Genomic DNA, 25,459 nt, shown 5'->3' on the forward strand with positions numbered 1-25,459 from the left:
TCTATAAAATGAGAGCATTGGACTAGATGATCTAAACGATCTCTTCTTGCTCTAAATCTATGATCTTTTAATTTAGTGTTAATAAACTCAAAATAGAAATATAAAAGTATGACTTCCATTTTGTTTTAGGTTAATACTTTTAAATTAAATTAAATATTTGGGCCCCTATTATGTGAAGAGTACTTTGCTAATTTATTTCTGAGATTTTTAAGTGAATCCAGAAATACCGAGTAGTATTCTAAAACATCAAAGTGCTCACTATGGTTAGAGCTTTTATAAGATTGTTAGATAAGGATTAGGGAGTAGATTTTTAAAATCCCATTTAAATTTTTGCTCATTGAATCCAATCAAAGTATATGGTTTGACAGCCATGTTTTGTGAGGTAAGAAAAGGAAAAGGGGGATTACAGAACAGAACTAAGACCATAGGGAAGCCCAGAGTTCCAGGGTCCTTTGATTAGTGATATCTGACCTTATGCACATCCCCTTTTATAATTTTTTTATATTAAAAATAAGATTAGCATGAAAGGATCAACAATTAGGGAACTTCGGTGTGAAATGCTATTTTTCTATAATTTTCTGGTCCCCCAAAGGCCAAATTTGAGAGTTTGGATGTGTTAAAGTTAAGGTGAAGCTAGCAATGGGAGATAAAATTAATTTACTTTTGGAATTTACTGTGAAGAAAAAGTATAGGCAAGTAGATGGCATTTCAAGCATGCACATTAAGGAAATAATCCATTTCATGTAGTATTTAATGTGGGAAAATCCTAGCATGAACTGAAGAAATCAAGAAACATTGTCAACTTTCATGTTTATTACCCACTTGGAACTTCAGTTCTTTTCTGCTATAAAATGGATTGAGATTCAGATTCTTGGTTTAGACATTTTTATCTCTTCTGTTAACAAACACGTTGCACTAAGGAACTGATAAAAATCTATATTTGAAAAGGTCACTGACTATCTGTCCAAATAGAATAGAGGCATAAAAATCAACCAACAGGAAGTACTTTAGAAAACCAAAACACTAAAATTAGATACCAGTCTTGCCTTCCCTTGTGAAAGTATCATTTAAGAGAGCTAGTTTATAAAAAGCTGAAAGCTGCACAGATAGTGACAGTGTATGATTTAGCAAGCCTGGGGAGGAAGGAAAGTTAGAAATGGATTAGGAACTGAATGAGCCCAGTATCCATGAACATTTTCTGAGTGAAGACAGGATAAATTATCAGAGAATAGGAGAGATGAAAATAGGTAGGGGTTGAGCTGGGATCTGTTAATGTGATATATCAGATAGTGTTGAGACTGGAAAGATGATTTTAGGGACAGGAGAGTTGACAATAGAGTAAGATAGGTTGTTACCTCTACTCTAACATTGTTTCTATATATAGATCTTTGTTAAAATAATCTCCTTGAGAGCAGGAATTGTTTTATTCTTTGTATTTGTATCCTTAGGGCCTAGCCCCTAGTAGGTGATACATCAAATAATTTCTTATTGATTGCTTCTTCTGAATCTGCAGTCTTTCATTTTTATTTCTGTGCTAGTCACCTTGCTTGCTCCAGTAGCTGTACTCTTCATCCAAAGGATATTTTTAGATAATCCTAACAACAACATATCCTCTTATCAAAAAGTGCAAATTACACATATGCTTTGACTTTGCTTCTCATGACCCAGAGGCATTATTTTCAAGCAACCCAGAAAATATTCTCAAAGCCACGAAGAACCCAGTACTTCTATTTCCAAATATAGTAATTGTAAAGAGAATTATATGCAATACTGTCTAGGCAGACAGGCTAAACCAGGTTGAGGGTAACTCACAGGCCTCAAACCAGTCAGTGAATTAGGGCAATGTCTAACCCACATGTGGAAACTTCCACAGCAGAATGGGCAGGTGAAAACAGTTTGTTCCAACAGCTATGAATGCAGCTGAAGCAGGTGCTGTGGAGTGCTTAGAGCTTGGTCAGATATCGAAGAAACCAAGGTCATCCACTGCATCCTGGGCCATTGCCAGTCATCTTGACTTTTGTCTTGCCACTGGACTTAACGTGATTGGAAGAGAAAGTGAAGCTGATAACTGCAATTCTGCCTCACTGAAATCCAATTCACATGCAAGTCAGGACATCACCCAGTGATGTCATTGATCTTCAAGTACAAAGGACGACCTACATGCAGTACTGAACTTCATTTCATTCATTGCAACAGATTTCTATTTAAATGAAATTCCAAAATAAAGGTCCTAAGTTCACAGATTTAGAATTGAAGGAACTTTAGAAGTGAACAAGTATAACCCCTTCATTTTATAGATGAGGAACGTAAGGCATGATGAAGTTAAATTTTTTGTTCGAGGTCAGACAACTAGTTAAGAGCATATTTGAATTTTCAAAAGATGGCTTTTGGTTATCCATGCCACTGTCATTTATTTGCTGAAGTAATAATTTGTTTGCTCCCATTTTTAATCTATTTTTACCATCTTTTCCTTGTAGAATTGTGGGAAATTTTCATGTATCTATTACTATATCTTTTAGGAGTGAAAAAGGAATAAATGATAGTTTTATTTAAATCAAGCCAGTTACAGGTTAGAAGATGAGACAACCCTTAAGAATTTAGTCTATGATTTCACTTTGAAAAGGGCTGAACAATAAAGATTCGTTATTTTATTTCTTGGGTTTTTGAACTTTAAAAAAAGTTATTTAATACCTACCTTTCTACTTAATAGTTCTAAATCCTTTGGGGCTATTAGTAAAATCTCTCGAATAAATGATTTTTTTCCCCTTTTTTTTTCTTCTTCAAGGAGTGGACGTTTCTCTTGTGAGCCAGCTGGTGGTCTTACATCTTTGACTGAGCCACCCAAAGGACCTGGTTTTGGTGTCCAATCAGGCCTCTAAGTAATTTATATGAATTTGTCTAAAAACCCAAACAGACCTGTGAAAATATTTCTCTGTACATTTAAAATAAATTAAAACTAATCTCCTCATCTATGCAAATGTTCAATATTGTATATTCTGGTTTGTGTTTACCCTGGTGGTGATATAGCCTTTATAATTGTAAATACCATGTAAAAACTACAAAATATCCTCTTAAAACCTTTTGGGTGCAGTGGCTCATAAGATCACATAAGCTGTAGGCATGAACATTTTTTTCCAACTGTATCCATTTCAGCAGCACATTCAGTTCACATTTGACGTGAAAAAGTATCTTGTGACAATAAAGTATGGTTTTTATCACATTTCAGTTTTTAAAATTACATTTTGATATTCTTTTTATTATAATTTATTATAATTACAATTGAGTTAATATAAATGTTCTCTAAAATACTATCTGTCAGTATTTCCTCCAAGCAAATATAAGATTAATAATAATAATACTAATGATGATAGCTAACATTTATATAAAACTTACTATGTGCCAGGCACTGTTCCAAAGATGTATATATTCATACAAGTATATCATTGTATTTTCCAAATAGTAATTTACTCCAGGAATGCTTTAGGTAGTAGGATAAGGAAATTATCTTGTTTTCAAAACCATCATTTTAAAAAGGAAAGCTTCATAGATACACTAAAGTTGTCTTTGGCTGTTCTGAGTTAGAAAGATTACTAACAAGTCAGACATTCTTGTTAGATGTATAGATAACACAAAATATTTTTTCTATTTAAGTAAAAATAACCCATACTATTATAATAATTTTACAGAGTTGAAAAAGTTAACGTCTTTTACCTTGGCATACATAGGTAAATATCTATTACGTTTATTTAGGGTTTCCTCAAAATCACTTGTCTTAAGAGATAACTGAATTTTCTGCTAGCAAACATCAACAGCCCAAAATCACAACTGTGTTCTCTTAACCCATTCCTGAATGAAGCTTAAAAATATTATTTTAGAAATACTCTGTTCTCTGCTAAAGCCTTTTATGATATTCTTTTTACCTTATCTATAAAATTCTGAAACACAAAGGCATAGCTGGATATGGTTGGATTTTTTTATTAGTAATGTCTATTTAATGCTTAATATACAGAAATATTAAATATTAATTTTTAAATTAGAAAGATAAAAGAGCTGTAGCAAGGACCTTGAAACAAAGTTATTTAAAGCCTGTTAGGCATCAATTACTATATAATGTGTTAAGAGAATGGAACAGAAGAAAGCATTTTAGGTAAATGTCACAAAGATCTATAATTCTGTCTTCCACCAATGCAGATTGCAAATAACTCTTCTATTATTTAGTAGATGGTCTTTTAGAGTTACCTTACAGTCAGTCTGGCTTTGAGCCTCCCTGAATTAAACTAGACTGATCTACAGACATACAGACTCCCATGAGGCCCACACTCAATGCTTTTCTAGTTTGGTAGAACCTACCCAAGTTTATTCTTTGCTTACATAACCTTCAGGAACCTAGGGTGTTAATTCCATGATAAGGCATCATAGGATTTTAGTTGAGAAAACATGCTAAAGATAATGTTAATATATATGATGATAATTTTGCTTTAAATTAAAGTTTCAGATAGCTTAGACCTTGTGTAAAATATGCAAGATGCCTTACAGTATGTTCAGAGTACAATCTGTGCTTCATATCTACAAAAACTCCCAATTTGCACATTTTATCACAGCATATGTATGATTATCACTTGAATTTTGCATTTTTATGTTGCCAAAGCCAGGACACCAATTTTAAAGATTTTATTTATTTTTATATACGTATTTAAAATGTAAAGTCCTTTTGCAGGCAAGATCTGCTTTCTTTTGGCCTTTGTATTCCCAGGGCCCAGCAATGTAGTGCCTGCCATACAGTTAGCACTAAATAAATGCTTAAGACAAACCTTACATCTGTATGAGTAAATTCAATTAATAATCTATACTGTTTTTCAAAACAACATGAAATCAGTGTAAGAAATCACATTTCTAAACTGCTCAGCTAGTAATGAGAACTGTTCCCCAGTGAGTTTATGGCAAATTAGTCTAGGTAAGAAAGATGCTGTGAAACGAGTAGGGACTCATTATGCACTTCCTGCCCTTAAATCTTTTGCTTTTTTTCAGTGGGAGAGTTAAAGGGCAATTTACTGCTTAACAGCAAATTGATTAGCCCTTTAAAGAGTTCAGCTTTTTTCTTAATCTCTATTAGTATATTATAGTACTTGTCATGGACAATGGCCATTATGAAGAATAAGAATTAAAAAAAGCATCTCGACAAAAAGAATTACTGTATGAATATTACAAGGGCCAGAAAGTTTTCAATTCTATACCAATTGTGTGAAATTTCTTGTGACTAGATTAACATTAACCACTCCAAGAATGAAAAAATAATCGTATACAGATTTCTTCTTTATAGTAGTATGCTACGACAGCATTTGAACTATGTAGCTAAATCCATTTAATAACAAACTGATAATGTTGTACTTCAAGGTTTGCAGATTGCTTAGCAATCTAGAGAAGCAAGTGTTATTACCCTCATTTTACAGATGAAGGAACTGAGATTTATAGAGGTTACCTGACATATCCATAATCATACAGAACTAAGTGTCAGAGGCAAAATTCGAATCCTTATTGGAATTCTGGGTCCTTCCGATTCCACTTCAGACTTCACTTCCTGCTTTTGACACACATTGGCTGGATAATCTTAGGCAAGTCACTTAACCTCTCTGTGCTCTAGGCAGAGATATCATCCAGGAGTTCCTTATACCAATTAAATCACAGGTCCAGTTTCTATCCTTGTATTTGTTAGTGATTGTGTTTTTTATGACATTTAAACCAAAAGAAAAGGGCACAAGCTCACTCAAACTACAAATACATGATAGAAGCCTTAAATTCAATGAGTTCCCCATTCAGGGTAACTATTGGTTCAATAAAGTGTCTTGAAAATTCAGAATTACAAATGACAAAAACCTGAAGTAGAGCAGGGATCTGGTATGTTAGGTTTTTAATCACCCCATACATTAATTTTTAGCACAATGAGTTTTTTTTAAATGTCTTTACTGCTGAAGAAGTTTCTACCAAGGAAAGGCACTGCTGTGTGTCATCAGCTACTTTACTTCAGTGTACAAATGGGGAATAAAAGTTTTTTTATCAGGCTTCCTGCCAGAACACATACCTCTATCAACTACCTTAGCAAAACTGTCTTCCAGGGCCAAGTACAATGCTCTTCCAAGAGCTGCTACTTAATATGTTTTGTTGAATTTAATGATACTTTCTATCATCTAGGTCTGGCTTTAATTTCTTTGAAATTACTAAATTGCTTGGTTTGTAATCCCAGTTTCACAATGAAGAATAAAACTATAGTTCACACTAAATAAATGGTGAGTCTCCATTGCTTCCATTTACTAAGGTTATGATTAGCTTAATGCAAACCTCAACTGGCAGATTCTCATTAATTTCAATATTTTCTTACTACTGTTTTTGTGCAAGTTCTACAATGGATCCATTTGATGAGGTAGTATGTATCATATAATGCCTAGGGCATTCTCTTAAAACATTGTGCAGTGGATTGTGCCTGGCTGTTAAGTCAAGAGCCAGGCCACCTACATGAGTGACCCTTAGGCAAGTTACTTCTGAGCCTTCGTATGCTCATCTCTAAAACAGAAATAATAGTACCTACTTTACAGGGTTATTGTATCAAATGAGACTATATGTAGAGCATTGAAAACCTTAAAGCACTAACTTCAGCTATTATAACATTTAAAGATAGCATAAATAAATGAAATACACAGATATTCTTCAACTTCATTTTTCACCTCAGAATGTCTAAATATTTTTAACTGGATATATGAACAGGTAAACTGATTTTTTTTAGTTGATAAAAGCTACTCTGTGTATGTGTGCATACAGAAACATACAGCCTAAACTAGCAGCAGAGATGGGAGCTTCAGGCTCAACTAAGACGTACAGCCTGATATTCTACCACTTTAGGTTTCCACAATGGCAATTTGGTTACAGCCCAACTAAGACAATATCGTTAAATTTTGTATAATGTACTACTGCTGTGGAAATAATTGATTACAATAATAACTGAAAGTTATAAACAAATCTACAGTAAATTATCTATCTTGATTTTTATCCAATTCATTAAGCATTTATTATGCACCTACTAACAGTACTGGACAAACTATTACATCCCCAAGATACTTAGACTAAGACAAAAAAAACCCCAAAAGCAACACGCAGCCCCTGCCCTCCAATTATTTACATTCTACTGAGGGGATGAACCCTGTACACAGGTCAGTAAATCACCAAGCTGTAAATGATAACACCTCATTCTTAGTGCTCTGAGCAGCTAGAACTCTATCCGAGTTAGACTAGAATCAGGGGTGGGAAACGTCGGGCCTGGAGGACCACACGTAGCCTTGAGGCCGAAAGTTCCCCACCCCTGTTCCCCTAGATCATCAAAGCTTCTCTTCCTCCAAACTGCTATGACGATGCTTAGGGAAATGCTAGAAACGAGGGTGGAGAATCAAATGAATTTCTTTTTATCTTTGTGCTCCTCTACATTTAAGTGCTGTGCCACACACACACATCCTGCAGTTTGGAGTGGCATAACGCAGACATGGGAAAATGAGAAAACAGTTCTGCAAACCAGTACTATCAACTATACTTGTAATGTATCTCATACCTACACAAATCCGATATTCACATCCTCATCAGTTTGACACTTTATGTTCGTTGGGAACACAAAGTATAAATTAGAGTCCGTGTCCTTCAGTGTTTTATTTGGTTGGAAACTGAACTTATCCTTAATTTGGAAAAACAAAACAAAACTGTTGCAAGGTTGGCATATGCTAAGTGCTACGAATGGTACTACAATAAATACTACCAGGGGTAAGAGGAAGAGGTCACTGACCGGGTCAAGCAGTGTAGAAGGCTTTTACCTCAGATTAAATGCTTTAAACCCACAATTATGAAAACCAATAAATCGATGTGCTGACCTCGCTAGAGCAAATTTTCCTCGACACATTCACCTCCAGGGCCAAATCTGAATGTGGCACCTATCTAGCTTCTAAATGACCCAAGGAGTGCATTTACAAAAAGTGCATTTAAATCGTCCCTCCCCGATTAGTAATAAAAGGTTACTTTGGGGGACAGCGGTCTTCAAGGCGACGCCAATCTTTCCAACTCCACCCGACTCTACGTTGAGTAGCCGCTCCTATAAATCGGGGTTCCTGGTCTCCCTTCTCTCCACCTTCCATTGGCCAAGGCAAGGCGCAGGCGCATTTCGCATTACAACCGGCACTCGGCCGACAGTTCCCATTCTTTGGGAGCTAACGCTTCTTCCTCCGCCCCCCGGCACTAGGCTGGGCCAATTCATTCGGCTGCAAAGCCAGCGCAGGCGCACTGCCGGGTGTGGAAATACTCACTGCGCAATCGGCCCCCACTTCATCACCCCTCCCACCACAGCCTGAAGCCAGCAGACCCGAGGCCGAGAATTTAATAGTGTAGAAAGCCCGCATCTTCCCCCACGGTCCCTTAGCAATTTTACCCGGTGTTCGGGCCCGCAACAACACCCCCGCTACAAACATAACATATACGTATACCCCAAAAAGAAGCTCGCCGCCGCTGCCACTTCCAGAAGTTTCCAGTCGCAGCCGCAGCCACGATCGCCACAGAAAGCTAGAATGGAGGCCGTTGGCGCCGCAGCGTCAGTAGCGCCTGCGCTGCAACCTCCCTCTCTTTGATCGCCCCCTCCCACCTTGAGTCGAATGACAGGGGGAGGTAGGGGGGGAGTCAGGAGGGAGAGAGGAAGGGGGTGAGGAAAGGCGGGGGATACCCCGGGGTGAACGGGGGAGGCACCACTTGCTTCTTCGGCGAGCAGCATAAGCATAAAGGGAAGAGTTAAAGCTCCAACCCCCTGTCCGGGTTCTACACTTGGTATATCCCGACTCCCTCCCTTCCCCCGCCCCAACCCCCCACAGCCGTGTTCGTTTCTCGTTATCTGTACAGATGAAGGGGAAGGGGATAAGAGGATAGTGGAGGGGGAGGGAGACTGGGGGCGGGGCAGCCGGGAGGCGGGGTTGGCACGCCGCGTGTCCCGTGCCTGCTGGTGAGTCACGTGCCAGAGCCACAGCCAATCGCGGGGCGGGGCTGATCCTGGGAGCGAGGAGGCAGTGGTGAGGGACGGGCGAAGACAGGAGATGTTTTCAAACCCGACCCCGGCAGTGCTGTTAGTGGCGGTGACGGCGGTGACGGCGACGAGGACAGCGGCGACGCTGAGCCTCCGGCTCTGGGGTTAAACCCTTGAACACGGAACAAGAACCGGGATAGGGGTGGGTAAGGGAGGGGGGGCGTGGCGGGGACTGAGAAGCAGAGGAGGAAGGAGGAGCTCGACTGCGAGCTATTTCCCCGGCGCCCGAAAGGAGACCCCGCAATCCTGCTTCGCCGCTCGTCCCGCACTTCTCCCACAGAAGGTAAAGGACGCGCCCCCTTTTCCTCACCCATCTTTCCCAGCCGCGGCAGCGGGTCCATCCCAACCCTGGGCTGAGCGTGTCCTCCCCAGTGCGGGGATGGGGCCGAACTGAGGCGGTGGTGGGCAGGGCAGTGACAGGCAGACCGTTAACAGTCCTCCTGCCCCCGACAACACCCTGGCTCGCCTCGCCTGGATTTCCCTTTTCCCCCTGCCGGTCTTTGCCCGACGCCCTCTCCACGCCACCGACAGCGAAGGGCTGAGCCGCCTGCCAGTGTGTAGAGCCGCCTTAGCACCGGTGGCTGTCACTGTGCCGGCGCGAGGGGTGGGGGGCGGTGCTGGGAGGGTCCTGGACAGTGGGTGGGGAAGTGGACGGGGCAGGGGGCGGGAGGAGAGGGGCCACGGGGTGGTGGCTGCTAGGCTGGGAGGGATTTCCTCCCGGCTACCCTGTGCTCCTGTCTCGGGAGGTTTCCCGGTGCGGCTGCCTTCCGTAACATGGCGGGGGCTGGGGAGAGAGGGAGGGAGGGAGGGAGCAAGCGTGCTCGCGCGCGCGCCTCCGTGTGCGCCTCCGTGTGTGTGGGTGCGCGCGCGTCTGAGTGAGAGTGTGGTGTGTGTGTGTGTGTGTGTGTGTGTGTGTGTGTGTGTGTGTGTGTGTGTTTCTGTGGCTCCAAGAGGGCGCCGCCTGTGGGTGCCAGGGCGTGAAGGGAGGCGCCCGGGCGCGCGCTCGCGCTCCCGCCGCTGTTTGTAGACAGCTTGGCAGGGGGAGGGGGGGAATGGAGGCATCAGCTTGTCAGTTCACCTGGAGCAGCTTCCGAAACGAGGTGGCTGGGAGGGGGAGAATTAGGAGAGTTGTGCGGAGAGACAGTGAATGAAGAAAGAAAGGAAAATTTCTGCTTCTTGCTTGGGTTTTTCGAGAGAACGGGAAACATTGGCAGAGCAGCCACCTTGTTTTTAAGTGCCGGATACGTGTATGAGCATTGTGCAATCAGTCTTTTTCAGTTGCTTTCTTTGTGTCCATTTGAGTGGTGATCTTGAACAATCATTGCCTGTCACGTTCTTAGATCTCATTTTGAGGGACAATGTTGTGTGACTCATCCTAGAGGATCCCAAAGCGTTTTGTCGACCTAGACCGACGTATGGAGAAGCTACCAAAGCGCTGCTGACAGCTGATTTAGTAACAACGCTGCTCAACTGTTTAAGAGGGAAGTTGTGTATTTCAGCCGATTGAAACCTTAAGGAAAGTGTTTAAGCTGTATAAGTTGAATTGTAATTTAGCCAAGACATTATGGTTAAATTGAGAACTCGGTGTAATGTACCCGAGGCTCTTTAGTGGTTACAGGAGCTCAGGGATTTTCTATCTCATAATTACTCCGTGGAAGAGGTGCAGTTTTCTGGGTATTTTCAGTTTTGAATAGCCTAATTTAAAAATATAGGAAGAGGGAAATCTGGGAAATAATTTTAATAAGTTATGAACTGTGTTGACAACAGATATTTGGATACATTTTTAAGCATATAGGTCAGTGCAGGAGATCTTCCAGTTTCTTGAATCATCATGCAAAGGCTTTCCTAGAGATTAGCTCAGCACTGGCAGAACATATGCTTTCTTGGCGCCAACTAGCTTAAAAACAAAATGAGATAGGGAAGAGGGTGTAGTAGTTCTATTCCTATGTGGGGGTGATATTGTTGTTTTAATGCTCATTTAGAGCACTTTAAAGCATTAATATATAATCTGGAGATTTAAAAAAAGATTCTATACAAATAAAGACCTTTTACAGTTGACAAAAGTACTAATTGGACTTTTAAAAGTCTGCACAACTCTTATTCAAAGGCTTATCTTGAGAACAGATCAGATGTAAATATGGCATTAAGAAGAACATATGGTCTTCCCAGAAGAGAAATTAGAACAAGAGGTAACATACCTTTAAAACTCCACTTAGCCCGTCTTAGATTGTCTTTTGGGTGGTCTTCATAGAAGCAGCAAAGTTATTGAAGGAGAGAGATAAGTATTGTGGGAAGTAAGAAAAAATAGTTTATACAACAGTATAAAACTGTGTGGGGAAATGAGGTAAAGAAGTAAAGCATAAAAAATCACATGGAGCATAGCCTCTGATATTAGTTCATAACATCAGAAGAAAAAAAGCTTATATTTGATTTGGAAGTCAAATGTAAGGGTTTTAAGGAAGGGATTTTGATCTCTGTAACAAAGATGATTCCACTGCTTTCTTTTTGTAAAAATGTTACTGAAAAAGTTATTTTTATTATTCCTCTGAAGCAAGTTTGATAGGTGGTAGCTGATGGAAGCATTTAGGGAACATTTTATTTTCAGGGCATTTTTTTAATTCTAAGGGATTGTGGAAAAGAGACCTTTTTTTAAAAGTGTGATGGTTTTTGTGTTTATATTATATCACAGTTATTTCTGAAATTCTTAAAAGTCCCCCGCCCATGAACTCTTTCTTATAATAAAGAAAAAGTATTTGGAAAAAAAAATGCCAACTACCTGCATTTGATAGTCTATGGGGTCGAGACCCACAGTTTAAGAAGTGCTGAAGGAGTTGAGAGTGGAAAAAGTTTAAGAAGCCCTGTATAACATTCTGCCCAGCCTTTTTGCCCTGAGGAGGGGGGTATGTTTCATTATCTGTTCTTTGAGATATTAATTAGTTTTTCAGTTACTAAGTATAGTTTCCTGTTGGTTATCTTTCCATTTACATTGTTGTAGTTATTGTATATATTGTTCTTCTGGTTCTACTAATTGCATTTTTTATCAGTGTATACAAATTTTTTACATGTTTCATTGAGTTCATCTTTGAATGCTTCCACGGATGTATTTTTGACTGAATGCACAATATTGTATTAAATTTATATTACACAAGGCTAGTTCTTTTGAAATTAATATATAGGAATTTTTAAAATTATTCTTGTGTTTTGAGTTTTATTTCTGCCAGGTGTGAGCTTGAAGCTTGTCCCACCTCTGCTACTTAATGATTTTTTGTGTAAATTTAACCTCTCTCCATCTGTCTCCTCATTTCTAAAATGAGGGAGTTAGACTATATGCTTTCAATCTTCTGAATAAGATTTTCTCTATGGAAAACTGGGGGTGAGAGGAAGTAGAGGGATAGGTCCAGACGTGTGATTTCATTAGTGGAGGGAGTTTTCATACTACCTGTGCTTGGTGTGGAAACTTCTGCCACACCACTATTGGTATTTGTATTTGATTTGGCAAACACAAATTGGCAAATCCTTTGCAATTTATAAGTTGACTTGGGTACTGAGAATTTTAGTGACTTGCTAGTTTGCATAAGAGGCAGGATTTGAATACATGTCTCCCTGACTCCAGTGCTGGTACTCTGTTCTGTGCTTCGTGTTATCTTGCATAAAACTTCCCTGGCCTAAATATATTAGTGTTTTCTACAAACTTTTATTGTTAACCTATGGACTTGCTGTTACAGTACTTGCTGTTGGTTGAACATAGCTTCTAATTGGTAAATTATCAACTCACAACATGGGTACAATCTTAGTACTTTCCTGGGTACTGTTTTTATTTTATTTTATTTTATTTTTTAAGAGAATATATGGAAGAGGATTGAGGTACTTTGTGAATTTCTTGTAAGTATTCTTTAAGTAAGGTGAGTGGCTTATTTAATGGAATTTGAAAAGTACTTTTGTGAAGCCTTATTTTTTTTTGCTAGGGAAGGAGTTAAAAATATGGTATTGTGTCATTCATTTCTGAAAGCACTCAGATATGGCAGTAGAGTGAGATTTTATTTCTGGTCTCTAGGTTAAGCAGTTCATAGAGATGAAAAATATTGAGTGATTAGGCATTATGAATAATATTGCCGTATCTGTTTTGAAATGTCTTCTAAGGCTAGATCCATGGAGGAGGTTCTACAGACTTATAGGATACTTGAATTTATTTGGTTTTAAGCTTCTAGAGTCCAGGAACTGTATTTGTATTTTTTAATTTTGTATCCCCAGTGCCTAGGACAGTACTTTCAATATAGTAGGTGCTTAATAAGTGTCTAATGAATTGAAGATGAATTAATGATGAATACAATACAATATTACAAGTTTCTGAGATAGCAATTTTCAAGTACATTTTACTTTAAAGAAGGACACAAGTTTTAAGTTGGATTTTAAATGCTAATTGAAGGAGCAGCTGGGGGTTGCACAGTGGATAGAGCACCGGCCCTGGATTCGGGAGGACCAAATCCGGACTCAGACACATAATACTCACTAGCTGTGTGACTTTGGGCAAGTCACTTAACCCCAACAGCCTCACCAAAAACCAAAACAAAACAATAAAATGCAAATTGAAGGGCTTTAAAATGGCAATCCCTTCTCTTCTCTCTCACCTCCTCTCCCTATCCCCAACTACCACACTGCCCCATACTGTTTTGTGAATTACCTATTCCACTTTCTTCTAGTTACCACTGTGGAAGGGGGGGGGGGGCAGAGCTCGAGATTTTTACCAAAATTAACAGGAAAATTGGCATAACTTTTGGTAAGCTGCCAGTAAGGAGATCACTGCTTGGAATCTTCCTTGACTCTTTGCTTTCCCTTAACATGCATACCTTCTTCAATGTTTCTTCCTTCACGAAGCCTCTGCCCTTTTTGAGGTTGGTCTGCACAACTAGTCCTTCTCCCATCCAGTTTCCATAAAGCCACCAAATTGATATTTTTGAAACACAGGCCTACTAACCATGTTACCTCTAGAAAAAAATATAAAATCCTGAGCCTGGTATATAAAGCCCTCCACTATCTGGTTGCCTCCTACTGTTCCAGGATTAATTCATATTTCTTCTGTCTTTCACAAACACTCTTGTGCATTTAAATTTGTTTTGCTCACCTTTCTGATTACCTGACATATATATCTTCTGCCTCTGGGCCTGTGCCCAAGTGGCTCTGTGTCTAGAATGCACTGCCGCTTCATGTCTGCCTTATAGAATCCCTAACTTCTACAAACAGATCTCTTCTACAAAAAGCCTTTCCTGATTCCTTAGTTAATAATACTCCCTTTGTCTTGAAATTACTTTGTACCACTTTGTATATGCTTTTGTATTTACTTATCTATGCACATTTTGTATTTCTCCATCCCTCTACCCTCCAAGTGGAATATAAACTTCTTCAAAGCAGGGTTTAGTTTTGGTTTTGCTTTTTATCTTCAGCATTTGGCCCAGTAACTTGTGTATACTAGGTGTTTAATGAATGTTCGGTTATTGAACAAATTATTATAATTAGCATAACAAAAATTATTCATTCCAGGATTAATGTTATAAATAATAGTATTTCAAGAGACCAGCCTATGAACTACTAGTAGTTCTGAAACCATTCTTTAAAGCAATTTATTTTTTAAAAATGGGGGTGTTGTCCAAGGGCTACTGGAGAAGATTATTTAGGAGCAATCAAAATCACTAGTGTAGTAGTGCTAGAAATAGAGAGTTTGATGAGGGTTAGAGTTAAGGGAAAACAAAATTCTAAATTAAGATTATCATTTTCAAAGTTTATGAAAGTCTCAGAAATTATCTCCAAATACTGAAATCTTCCAGATTGAGGAGGTAGAAGGGAGAGAGGGAATAAACATTTATTAAGCACCTACTGTGTGCCAGTTACTGTCCTAAGTGCATTTACAAATATTTTTTCATTTAGATGTCATAACAGCCCTCTGAAGTAGGTGCTATTTTTATCTCCATTTTACAGTTGAGCACACTGAGGCCAACAGAGCTTAAGTGAGGTTACTAAGTGTCTAAAGCCTGTCTTCCTGATTCTAGGCCCATTGTTTTATCCACTGCACCATCTAGCTGCCTCTGAGATAGAAGAGCTAAAGTTCATAGAATCTTAAATTTAGAGCTATAAAAGAAACTTTAGAAGTCATTTAGTTCAACCATTCTATTTTACAAGTAAGGCAGCTGAAGCTTACAGGTTTGTAAAAGTCTGCTACCAAGTGCTGGGATTTGAACCTAGGTCCTGACTCCATATACTGTGTTCTTTTAAATTGTACCAAGTTGTTTCTCTTATCAAGTTCTGTGCTGTTAAGCATCTCCTTGTTTTTGATACCTTTGTCAGATCAGATTGAAAATATTTTTGTGTGCCTCTTGACAAATCCTTTAGCATTTTGGCCAATACTGTTTCAGAGCATTAAGGAGTTTCAAAATATTTAATGTCACACCTCTGGCTGTCAGTTTTTACTTGTACCAGAAGTTTGGGGAAAGCCTTTGGATATACTGCGTATATTTTGTGAAGGATTTGGTGGTGTGGGGGAGGGGGACTGGAAGGTGGGAGGGAAGTTGTGTGTGAAGCTTTCTGTTTAGAGAATACCTGCAGCTTTTTCAGATTTCAAAATTTTATTGCTCCTATTTGGCTCTTGTTTTTGTCTGCTGTTTGGCTTGTATTTGGAAAAGAGAGAACCTTAGGTGGCTTCCTCCATTTCCTGAGAATGGAAATGGTCATTTAAGATTATCAACTGATCTGATAACATGGAACCGCAAATTAAATACTGAAGCTAAAACCTTCCCAAGGGTAGCAGGATGGGACGTGCATATGTATTCATACTTGTGTAATATTCATTATTTTTATCTTTCTTTCCAAAACAAATGTTCATACAATCAACATTCCGTAAGTTACCTTCTTGATGGGAATTTGAATTAGTAGGGTAGAAGTATGCTTTAAGAATGTTCTTAAATTTAATGATTAATAGTAAGGGCTCACATGATGAGCTGCTTTTCTTTTTGCAAAGTTCTTTTCAAACAAGTCTTGTTTGAAACAGATGAGGAAACAGATTCAGAGAAGTTGTGACCTTGCCCAAGGTCATATGGGGCTTAAATCCAGGTCTTTGACTCTAACCTTAGGGTTCTTTCTACTATAGCCTTATCTCCCAAGTAATAAAGACTATTGTTCCTTATATTTCTGTATCATCTTTCTTTGTAAAACTATAAGCATTTGAGTCCTTATAAAAACCTCTATTAGAAATTGGAGCTAATATACCTGTTTTAGAGAGAAGAATATTAAGCTGTTTGAAGTATTTTTCACACTTATGTGAATGAGGATAACTTATTTATAGGAAATTTAATATTTAATAAATATTTATAGACTTATAAATACATGCAGTGCTTTTCTACCAATTTCATGAGGTAGGTGGTACAAATATTAATAATCCCATTTTACAGATGAGGAAACTGAGTCACAGAGTGATTAAATGACTTGATACTTAACTTGTACAGTATTAATAAGTGTACATGCCTGGATTTGAATCATTCTGATTCCAAATTGAATTCCAAATTCTATTGATTCACTCTGATTCCAAACCCAGAATTCTTTGCATTAAGCCAGGAGGCTTCAAGAATATTAGAGGCATAGCTCCTACTCTAGTGTTGTGTCCCTAGGCTATGCCACCATTCTAATGAAAATTAAGTTATACTAAATAGTAATATAATCACATCTTCCTCGTGGAATATTGTAATCAAAGTACCTGGGTTCAAATCCAAGCATGTACACTTATTAGTTTTATACAAGTTAAATATCAAGTCTTTTTAACCATTCTGTGCCTCGGTTTCCTCATCTGTAAAATAGGCATTATAATATTTGTACCACCTCCCTCAGTGAGTTGTTAGAAAAGCGTTGAAAATATATTCATATATAAATGTTTGTTGTATGTTATATTTCATGTAAATGGAATGGAAATATCCTGCTTAAATAGTTAAAAATTGATTTTCAAGTAACTGGAAATGAGAATGATATTCTCAGATAAAAGGCATTTTTTTTGTTATTTTTTATTTTTAAATAAGATTATTCCAACCCGTTGATTTTTTTTTTATGGAATTAAGTGACTTGCCCAAGGTCACACAGCTGGTAAGTGTTATGTGCCTGAGGTCGCACATTTGAACTTAGGTCCTCCTGACTCCAGGGCTGGTACTCTGTCCTCGATGCCCCTGGTGTTTTTTCTTGAGGCAGTAAGACATATAGTGATTTTTCTTTCATCAGAAATTCATTATCACTGTTACATAAGTTTTTTTTATAGACACTTATAAAGGCTAACAACAGGCTACAGCTGGACACAACCCTTTCTGTTTGCTCTTAGGCATTTGAAAGTAAACAGAACTGGCTCTCAGCAAAACTGTGAAGTCTCTGGTTTCCTCCATTCATACTTTCCTTGACCTTTGTCCTCCCTCTGCTGGTGGCTATTCCACCCCTGGTAGGTGAGACCTTGGACCTTATAAAATATTGTATTTTTCATGCTGTGGTCCTGTGCCTCTTCTTTTTATAGCCAGATTCCTAGAAAAAGCTCTCCACTGTGTGTTGCCTGTACTTCCTCTCCTCTGCTTTACTTCTCAACCATTTACATACTGGTTTCTCACCTCATCCTTCAACAGAAACAGTTCCCTTCAAAGTTATCTGTGATCTCTTAATTGCCAAATCTGATGGCTTTTTCTCAGTCTTCATCCCTGACTTTGTTGTGCCATTTGATAGTGTTGATAATACTCTCTCTTGCTGGATATTTCCTCTTCTCTGGTATTTCATGACAACATTCTCTCTTGGTTCTCCTACTTGTCTGTTCCTCTCACTGTCCTTTACTAAATCACCATACTTATTTCCTGCCACCTGCCTGTGTGCCACTCAAAGGCTGGGAGCTCTTCTTTTTGTCTCACCACAGTCTCTCCCTTGGTGACCTTATCAGCTATCTTGGATTTAATTATCATCCCTATTCAGGTTACCCAGGGTTATAACCTCAGAGTCATCTTCAGCACCTCACTCTAATTCATCCCACATATTCAGCCAATTGCCAAATTTTGTGTAACACATTCTCTGGAACAACTTTCCCAACTCCCATTTCCTGTGGCTGGATAGGTCCCCAGAGGAAGGCTACTTCTCCCTTCAGAGTTAAGGGTCTAAGGGGTGCTTTTCTAATCCTATAGCTACAAGCCCTCACCAGCATGCTTCTCCTTTTGATTGCCTGTTGATATCAGTTAGTTAGCCAGACTTAGCTAGCTTTTTGAAAGGGGTATTTTTATTTTTGGTTTTTAATGAATGCTTTATTGACTGACTGAAGATAGTATAGTAAGAACCGTTGCTATAATGCATCTTCTCAAAAGTCTGTAGCACTTGCTCTCTCAAGAATATACAGAGTCCTGGGGAAATTAGGATGCAGATTAGAGCACACGTGGTAAGAAGAGTTAAGTCACAGCTCTTGGAAGTCCTTTTGCTAGAGTCCTTGATATGTTCCTTTTAGTCATGAAGTAGCTTCCTTCTGGGCTCCTTTGTAGGGTCCTGGAGCTTCAGGATAGCTGTGTATTTAGTTTGTCCTCTCCCAATGCAGATGCTACTTCCAGTGCTACCATCCCCAGGGATGCTATCAAAATGCCAATGAGAAGTCTAAATTTTCTGACCCTCCAAAATTCACAAAGTTGTGGGGGCAGTTGGAGAGACAGAGGCTCTATTCCTTCCCCTTTCCCCCCGAGTAATTCCTTTTCAGGGGCTTGACTGGAGCTGCTCTCCACTCCAAATTGCTAGACACGGAAATTAAATTGAGCTCTAAATGGGCTTGTAATTTACAAAAGATCCACAGAGCATACATTAGTGTAATACTTTTGATTAAGTTGAGGGTTTTTTTTCACCCGATAAAGTTGGAGTGGAATGATTGACTCAGTCACCCTCCTCCTCTTTTATAGTTTGTTCTATCTCCACAACATATGTACCCTTCTTTCCACTCAAATGATTCTACTTTAGACTATTGTAATAGCTTCCTAATTGATCTCCTTGTCTCAATTCCCTTTCTTCTCCAGTCCATCTTCCACACAGTTGCCAAAGTCATATTCCTAAAATTGATGTCTGATCATGTTATTTCCTCTGCTCAGTAAACTCTAGTGGTTCCCTCTTATTTCTAGGATCAAATACGTACTCCCCTGGTTGGCTGTTAAAGCCTATGATAATCAGCAATGTATATTTCTTGGCTTTATTATGCATTACTTTCTTTCTTGTACCTTGACATTTAGACACATTAGTTTTCTTGCTCTCCGGTCTCCAGATCTTTGCACAGGCTGCCCAGCATCTGGCATTCTTTTGCTGCTTCTAGCTCTTTAAATCCCTAGTTTCTTTCAAAGCCCAGATCCAAGTGTTACCTTCTCCATGAGGCCTTTTTTTTGATCCCTTAGCTGATAGTACCTCTCTCTCTCTCTCTCGTCATTTTTTATTTTATATATATATATATATGTTTATATAGATACATATTGCTTCCCCCTATGTAATAATATAAGCTCTATGAAGTCAGGGACTGTTTTTTTTTTTTTTTAAATCCTTAGTATCCATACACAGTGCCTGGCAAATAATAGGAACCTAATGAATGATTATTCATTGATGATTAAAAAGTCATCCTTGTTAAAAAGTAAATTGATCTAAGTAATGTCAATATCTTTATGTCTGTTACCTTTACTAGATATTTGGTTGAAAAGCTTTATTTCTCATCAGCAGTCAGTTCGGGAGGTAAATTGAGGAATCCAGTAGAATCATAGTTTCTCTGAATTGTTCTGATTTCCATTAGATTTGTGTCCCCTGCTTCCCATGGGAAGGATGAGCTGCAAAGCTACTAGAGATTATTTCTGCAGGTATTGGGTGGTAAAGGAACCTTTAATGTTATCACAAATTTTTTTCCAGTCCCCAAGACTTGGAACCAGCTGTTAAATAAATATAACTTCTTCCTTTTGAGCCTTACCTTGGCCACCTACCTTTCTGTATTTTCTCTGTCTGGACATGTTAGGGCCCCTCCCTCTGTTCTGAGAGTCTTAGATGCCTATACTTCAGAGCCCTTTTGCTCTAACTTGCTAATACCTTGGGCATGTATCTTCCCGTACCTCATCTTCAGGTTGGTAATCATGTGATTACTTTCCATGCAGGCTAGTTATTCAAGTTGGATGGATGATCCATAATCTCAGGCTGGGTTCCTCAATTTCCAGCTTTCTTTCATTTAGTACACTTGATATAGGAGCAGATAACAGCTGAATGTACTATTTAAGGATCATTCAGATGGTGATTATGGTGAAGTTAGGAGAGCATGAAAGGAAGTACAGAGATCCTTGGTTTTGGGAATCCATGGCTATTAGAATAAAAATTAGATCATTCTACAGCTTTTGGTGTGGTTAACCATCTCCATCTCCCAGAGACATTTCCTTTCCTTGGCTACCAAGCCATAGCTCCTTCCTAGTTTCTTCCGTATCTGATTGATCTGCACTGGACCTTTATTTGTCTCCCACCCCCTTTACATGGATTTCCTCTGTAGGGCTTATATGTTCCTTCTCATAGTGATCTTATCCAGCCAGTACTTTGTGTTTAGTTATTACCTCCAGGTAGATGACTCAAAAAAAAATATATATGTGTGTATATATATATATATATATATATATATATATATATATGTATGTGTGTGTACATATGTGTGTGTGTGTGTATATATATAAAAAAATATATATATAAAATCAAGTTCTCATGTTCTTCTACAGGGAGCCTTTCCCAGTCTTAATTCTAGTGCCTTTCCTCTGTTGATTATTTCCTATATATAGCTTGTTTTACATTAGTTTACATGTTGTCTCCCTTGTTAGATTGTGAGCTCCTTGAGGGCAAGGACTGTCTTTTCCTTTTCTTTGTATTTTAGCACAGTGCCTGGCGCATAGTAGTTTAATAAAGTCTTATTGACAGACTACTATCTCCAATTCCACTTCTGCATCTCCATCTAGCTCTCTGGCTGACATTTCACTCAGTATGTCTAAAATTTAAGTCATCATGTTCCCTGTCCCTTTACCAAACTCACAGTTTTCTGAATGGGACCACCATCCATTAGGTTCATAACCTTGGAATTATCTTTGACTCTTCTCTCTCCCTTACTGATCAGGTCCAGTCAGTTATCAAGTCCTGATGATTTTACTTGCAGAACATCACTAACATCTGTTACCTTGTCTTCACACACATTGCCATAGCGGATGGTTCAGTTTCTCATCACCATTCAACTAGGCTATTGTAATTAGCCTCTTACTTCTTTCTTCCTAGGGCATTGGTCATTGCTTTTAAAATAAAATACAAACTTCTTAGTCTGGCATTTGAAGCCTCTTACAGTCTGGCTCCAGACTAACTTTCCAGCCATATTTTCACATATTTTCCTATATTTCATATTATTTTTTTCATCTTTCTATCATCTATTTTTTCATTCTATGTTGTAGCTTAACTGGTCCCTTAGCTGTTCCCCAAACTCGGTGTGTTATTTCCTGCCTCCGGCAGATGGCTCCCATATCTACATATCCAGTCCTCATCTCTGTCTGGGGCCCCGGTTAATTGCCTGTGGGACATCTCTACTTGGATGACCCATAGGCATCTCAAATTCACCGCATCCAAAATGGAATTATTAACTTTATTCCTGATCTTACCCCTCTCTCTAACTTCCCTAGTTCTATGGAATGCGCTATGTTCCTAAGGAGTCATCCTTAGCTTTTCATCTCTCACTCTCCTTCCATAACCAGTGAGTTGCTAAATCTTTTTGATTCCCTGTCTTCAGTATTTCTCTCTTCTGGTCCTTCTCTCTACTCATGTTGTGACCACTTTAGGTCAGGGTCTCAACACTTCTTCTCTAGAAGACTGTAGTAGCCTCCTAATTAATTTCCCCCAAATTCATTCTTTGCCCATAAAGCTACCAAATTTAGTAGCTTCTCCTTACCTTTAGGATAGTATCAAAATCAACTGCTCAGCATTCAAATACTTCACAATCAAGTACCAGCCTAATTAAAAAATTTTTTTTAATTGTCTTTCATTTAACAAGTTTTCTGTCCCATCCACCCCCATTGGAAAAACAAAAACCTTTTCAACAAACGTTTAAATCAAGCAAAACAAATTCCTACATTGATAATGGCCAGGTCTCATTCATCATCTTGAGTTATCAACCTCTTTGTGAGGAGGTGAGTAGCATTCCTTGTCATTGGGCCCTTGGATCTTAATTGGTCATTGTGTTGATTGAATAAGTTTATATTTGTAAAGTGCTTATTAGCATAGTACCTGGTACATAGTACTTGCTGTATAAATGCTTATTCCCTTCCCTCCCCCCATTGATTAGAATTCTTAGCTTATTCAAAGTTGACTTTAAAATATTGTAAAAGTTGTTTTCTTGGTTCTGCTAACTTTACTCTGTATCAGTTTATACAAGTCTGTTTAAGTGTTTTTGAATCTGTCCCTTCCCCATTTCTTAGAGCACAGTCTTGTTCAGTTATCCTCATATACCATAATTTGATGAGCATCTTCTTAGTTTCCAGCTCTTTATTACAGCAAAAAGAGGTGCTATGTATATTTTTCTATAGTAGGTCCTTTTCCTCTTTATGTGATTTTTTTGGGGGGTTGGTGGGATATTGGCCTAGTAGCATATCTCTGGGTCTAATAGTTTAGTAGTTTTGGAGGCATAGTTGTAAATAGCTTCCCAGAATGTCAGACCACTTCATTTCTTCACCAACAATGCATTAAAATACCTGTTGTCCAGAAGACTCTGTAATAATTGTCATTTTCCATTTTTTTGTCACTTTTGCCAATCTGATGAGTGTAAGGTGGAGCAATCTCAGAGTTGGTTTAGTTTTCATTTTTCCAGCTGTTTGTGTTTTGGAGCATTTTTTCATATGATTGTTGATAGCTTGGATTTTTTCCTTGAAAACTACGTGTTCATATCCTTTGATCATTTCTCGAGTATAGAATATCTAGCCTACTTCCTAGGTGATTACAGATTAGCCGAACCTCCTGCCCCCTATGTTCTATATTCTAGCCCCAAATTGGCATACTTTCTGTCACCCATGCCTGGAATGCCCTGCCTTCTCTTATACTCTTGATTCACACAGCTCAAGAGATATCATCCTTTAAAAGTATTTATTTTACACAAGTCCTGTATCTATTTAACTGTGAATATGTTATATTCTCCCCTAGCCCACTCCATAGAAGGTAAGCTCCCTAAGGGTGCACTGAACTGTCTCTTTTTTTTTTGTCTTCTTTGCCTAGCCCAGTTCCTAGCATGTAGATGCTTAATAAATGTTTATTTTTTTGTTTTTTTTAGGCAATTGGGGTTAAGTGACTTGCCCACAGTCGCACAGCTAGTGTCAAGTGTTTGGTCTGAGGCCGGATTTGAACTTGGGTCCTCCTGACTTCGGGGCTAGTGCTCTATCTGCTGCACCACCTAGCTGCCCCAATAAATGTTTATTAATTGATTGATTCACACAAGCCATCCCTCATGTCTGAAATTCACTCCTTGCTTATCTCAGACTTCTATCTGTCTTCCTCAAAGGTTCGTTTGCTTCCATGTAGTCTTTAATTATTCCCTCTCTTTCACCACTTACAATAAATAATAAGAGTAATAACAATACCTAGCATCTATATAGTACCTACTGTGTTCCAGGAACTGTGCTAAATGATACACAGATATCTCTGTTAATCCGTACAACCCTGGAAGACAAATGCTTATCCCCATTTTAAAGCTGCAGAAACTGAGGCAAACAAGTTAAGTGACTTGCCCAAGGCCACACAGCTAATAAGTGTCTGAGTTCATATTTGAACTCCATCATATTTGAACTCATGACATGGATTTGAACTCATTGACATGGATTCGAGGCTGACTTAAGACAACACCTGTGACCCTCTCAAGTCATGTTACCTCACAGTGCTCTAGGATAGGTAACTCCCTGTGACTCTTGAGTTGCAAAGAATATGCCACTCTGTTTTGTTAGAGGGAGATTCCTCACCTCGGAGTTTTACGTACCAATAAAATCACAGGTTCAGTCTTTATCCATATTCCTCTCCTTATTGATTTTGTAGCTTTTATTTGATCATGTACTCAACCTTAATAGTTTTATGCTCACGTGGCATCATTTACTCAAAGCATGAATTAGAGGGAATATTGATGAAAATTCTTTAATTAGCACTTGATTAGAAAAGGAATAAAGAAATTCCAATTTATTTCAAATGAGACTACACCTAATTATGGAGAAAACTTGAGTCATTTGCAAGAACAATTTCATGTGTAAGGAACAGCAAGGATAGAAGGTAGGCTATACTAATATATTATGAAGAATAGCAATGACTGGGCCTTGCCCATTGTAGCTGTTTACTAAATGTTGAATTCAGTAGTGGTAATAGAAGGTTACTGTGGTTGTTCTCAGAGTGAATTATGTAATGAGAATGGTCTTTGAGGAAGAGTATTCTAGAAGTTGTTTAAAGAGTTGTATAGAGGCAGGAAGAAGAACTAGATGGCTAGTCTTTCAATAGAAAATTGGAACCTGAAGCTAGAGGTAGCTATGGAAGAGAAGAGAAATTGTGAGATTTTTAAAAAAAATTTATTAATTTGTTTTGATTTATTAATAGTCATGTCCATATGCTTTTGAGTTTAAAATTTTTCTCCTGCTTTCTCCCCACCATCCTCTAGAAGATGGCGCACAATCTGCTATAGGCTATATATTTACATTCCTATTAAACATTTTCACATTAGTGTTGAAAATAAAAATTAAAACCAATAGGAGGAACCATCAGAAAGAGGAAACAGAACTCAACAGAAGAGGGGAAAATAATAGCAATTCAACTTCCATAGTTCTTTCTTTGGATGTGGATGGCATTTTCCATCACGAGGCTTCTGGAGATGTCTTAGATCCTTGTATTGCTGGGAAGCGTTAAGTTTATCAATATTAGTCATCTCACAATGTGGCTGTTATTATGTACAACATTCTCTTGGTTCTGCTCACTTCACTCAGCATCAGACCATACAAGTCTTTCCAGGTTCATCATTTCTTAGAAATTGTGAGATTTTTAATGTTCTAAAGTGGAGGAAAGGATTCTAGGGTCAAAGATAGCAATAGTTAAATCGATTAACTGAAGAATAGAGATTTTGAATTTTTGTTAGTTCTACCTACGTAATATACTTTAGTAGAATAAAATGTTTAAAGACTGTCATCATAAAAGGTATCTCCCGTGGGTATGTCAAAATTATATTAGCCAAGGAATAAAACAGATAAATATGTTTGATGTAGATGTTCACCACTGTTATGGAGATGGTCTGGTACATATTTCAAGTTGATGAAATCATATGCT

At 38.4% G+C, this 25,459-nt stretch overlaps 2 protein-coding genes and 1 long non-coding RNA gene across 3 annotated transcripts in view; 2 read left to right on the forward strand and 1 right to left on the reverse strand.

The window, feature by feature from the left end:
* The window catches only part of NDUFV2 (NADH:ubiquinone oxidoreductase core subunit V2), a 41,449-nt gene extending 38,477 nt beyond the window's left edge, over positions 1-2,972 (forward strand). The window contains 1 exon segment of the mRNA XM_020985534.2: positions 2,786-2,972. Within this exon segment, the coding sequence (XP_020841193.1) occupies positions 2,786-2,879 (94 nt within the window). The 3' untranslated portion in view covers positions 2,880-2,972.
* Positions 1-8,852, reverse strand: part of LOC144456988 (uncharacterized) — a 36,446-nt gene extending 27,594 nt beyond the window's left edge. The window contains exon 1 of the long non-coding RNA XR_013486242.1: positions 8,514-8,852. This is a non-coding gene — a long non-coding RNA (uncharacterized LOC144456988). The remainder of the gene's footprint in view (positions 1-8,513) is intronic.
* Positions 8,853-9,051: 199 nt separating this feature from the next.
* ANKRD12 (ankyrin repeat domain 12) overlaps positions 9,052-25,459 on the forward strand; it is a 196,272-nt gene continuing 179,864 nt past the window's right edge. The window contains 1 exon segment of the mRNA XM_020985535.2: positions 9,052-9,383. The gene's annotated coding sequence lies outside the window, so the exon portion shown is untranslated.

The sequence above is a fragment of the Phascolarctos cinereus genome, unplaced genomic scaffold (assembly GCF_003287225.1).
Source record: "Phascolarctos cinereus isolate Bilbo 61053 unplaced genomic scaffold, phaCin_HiC Scaffold_4;HRSCAF=312, whole genome shotgun sequence".
In the NCBI taxonomy this organism is placed as follows: domain Eukaryota; kingdom Metazoa; phylum Chordata; class Mammalia; order Diprotodontia; family Phascolarctidae; genus Phascolarctos; species Phascolarctos cinereus.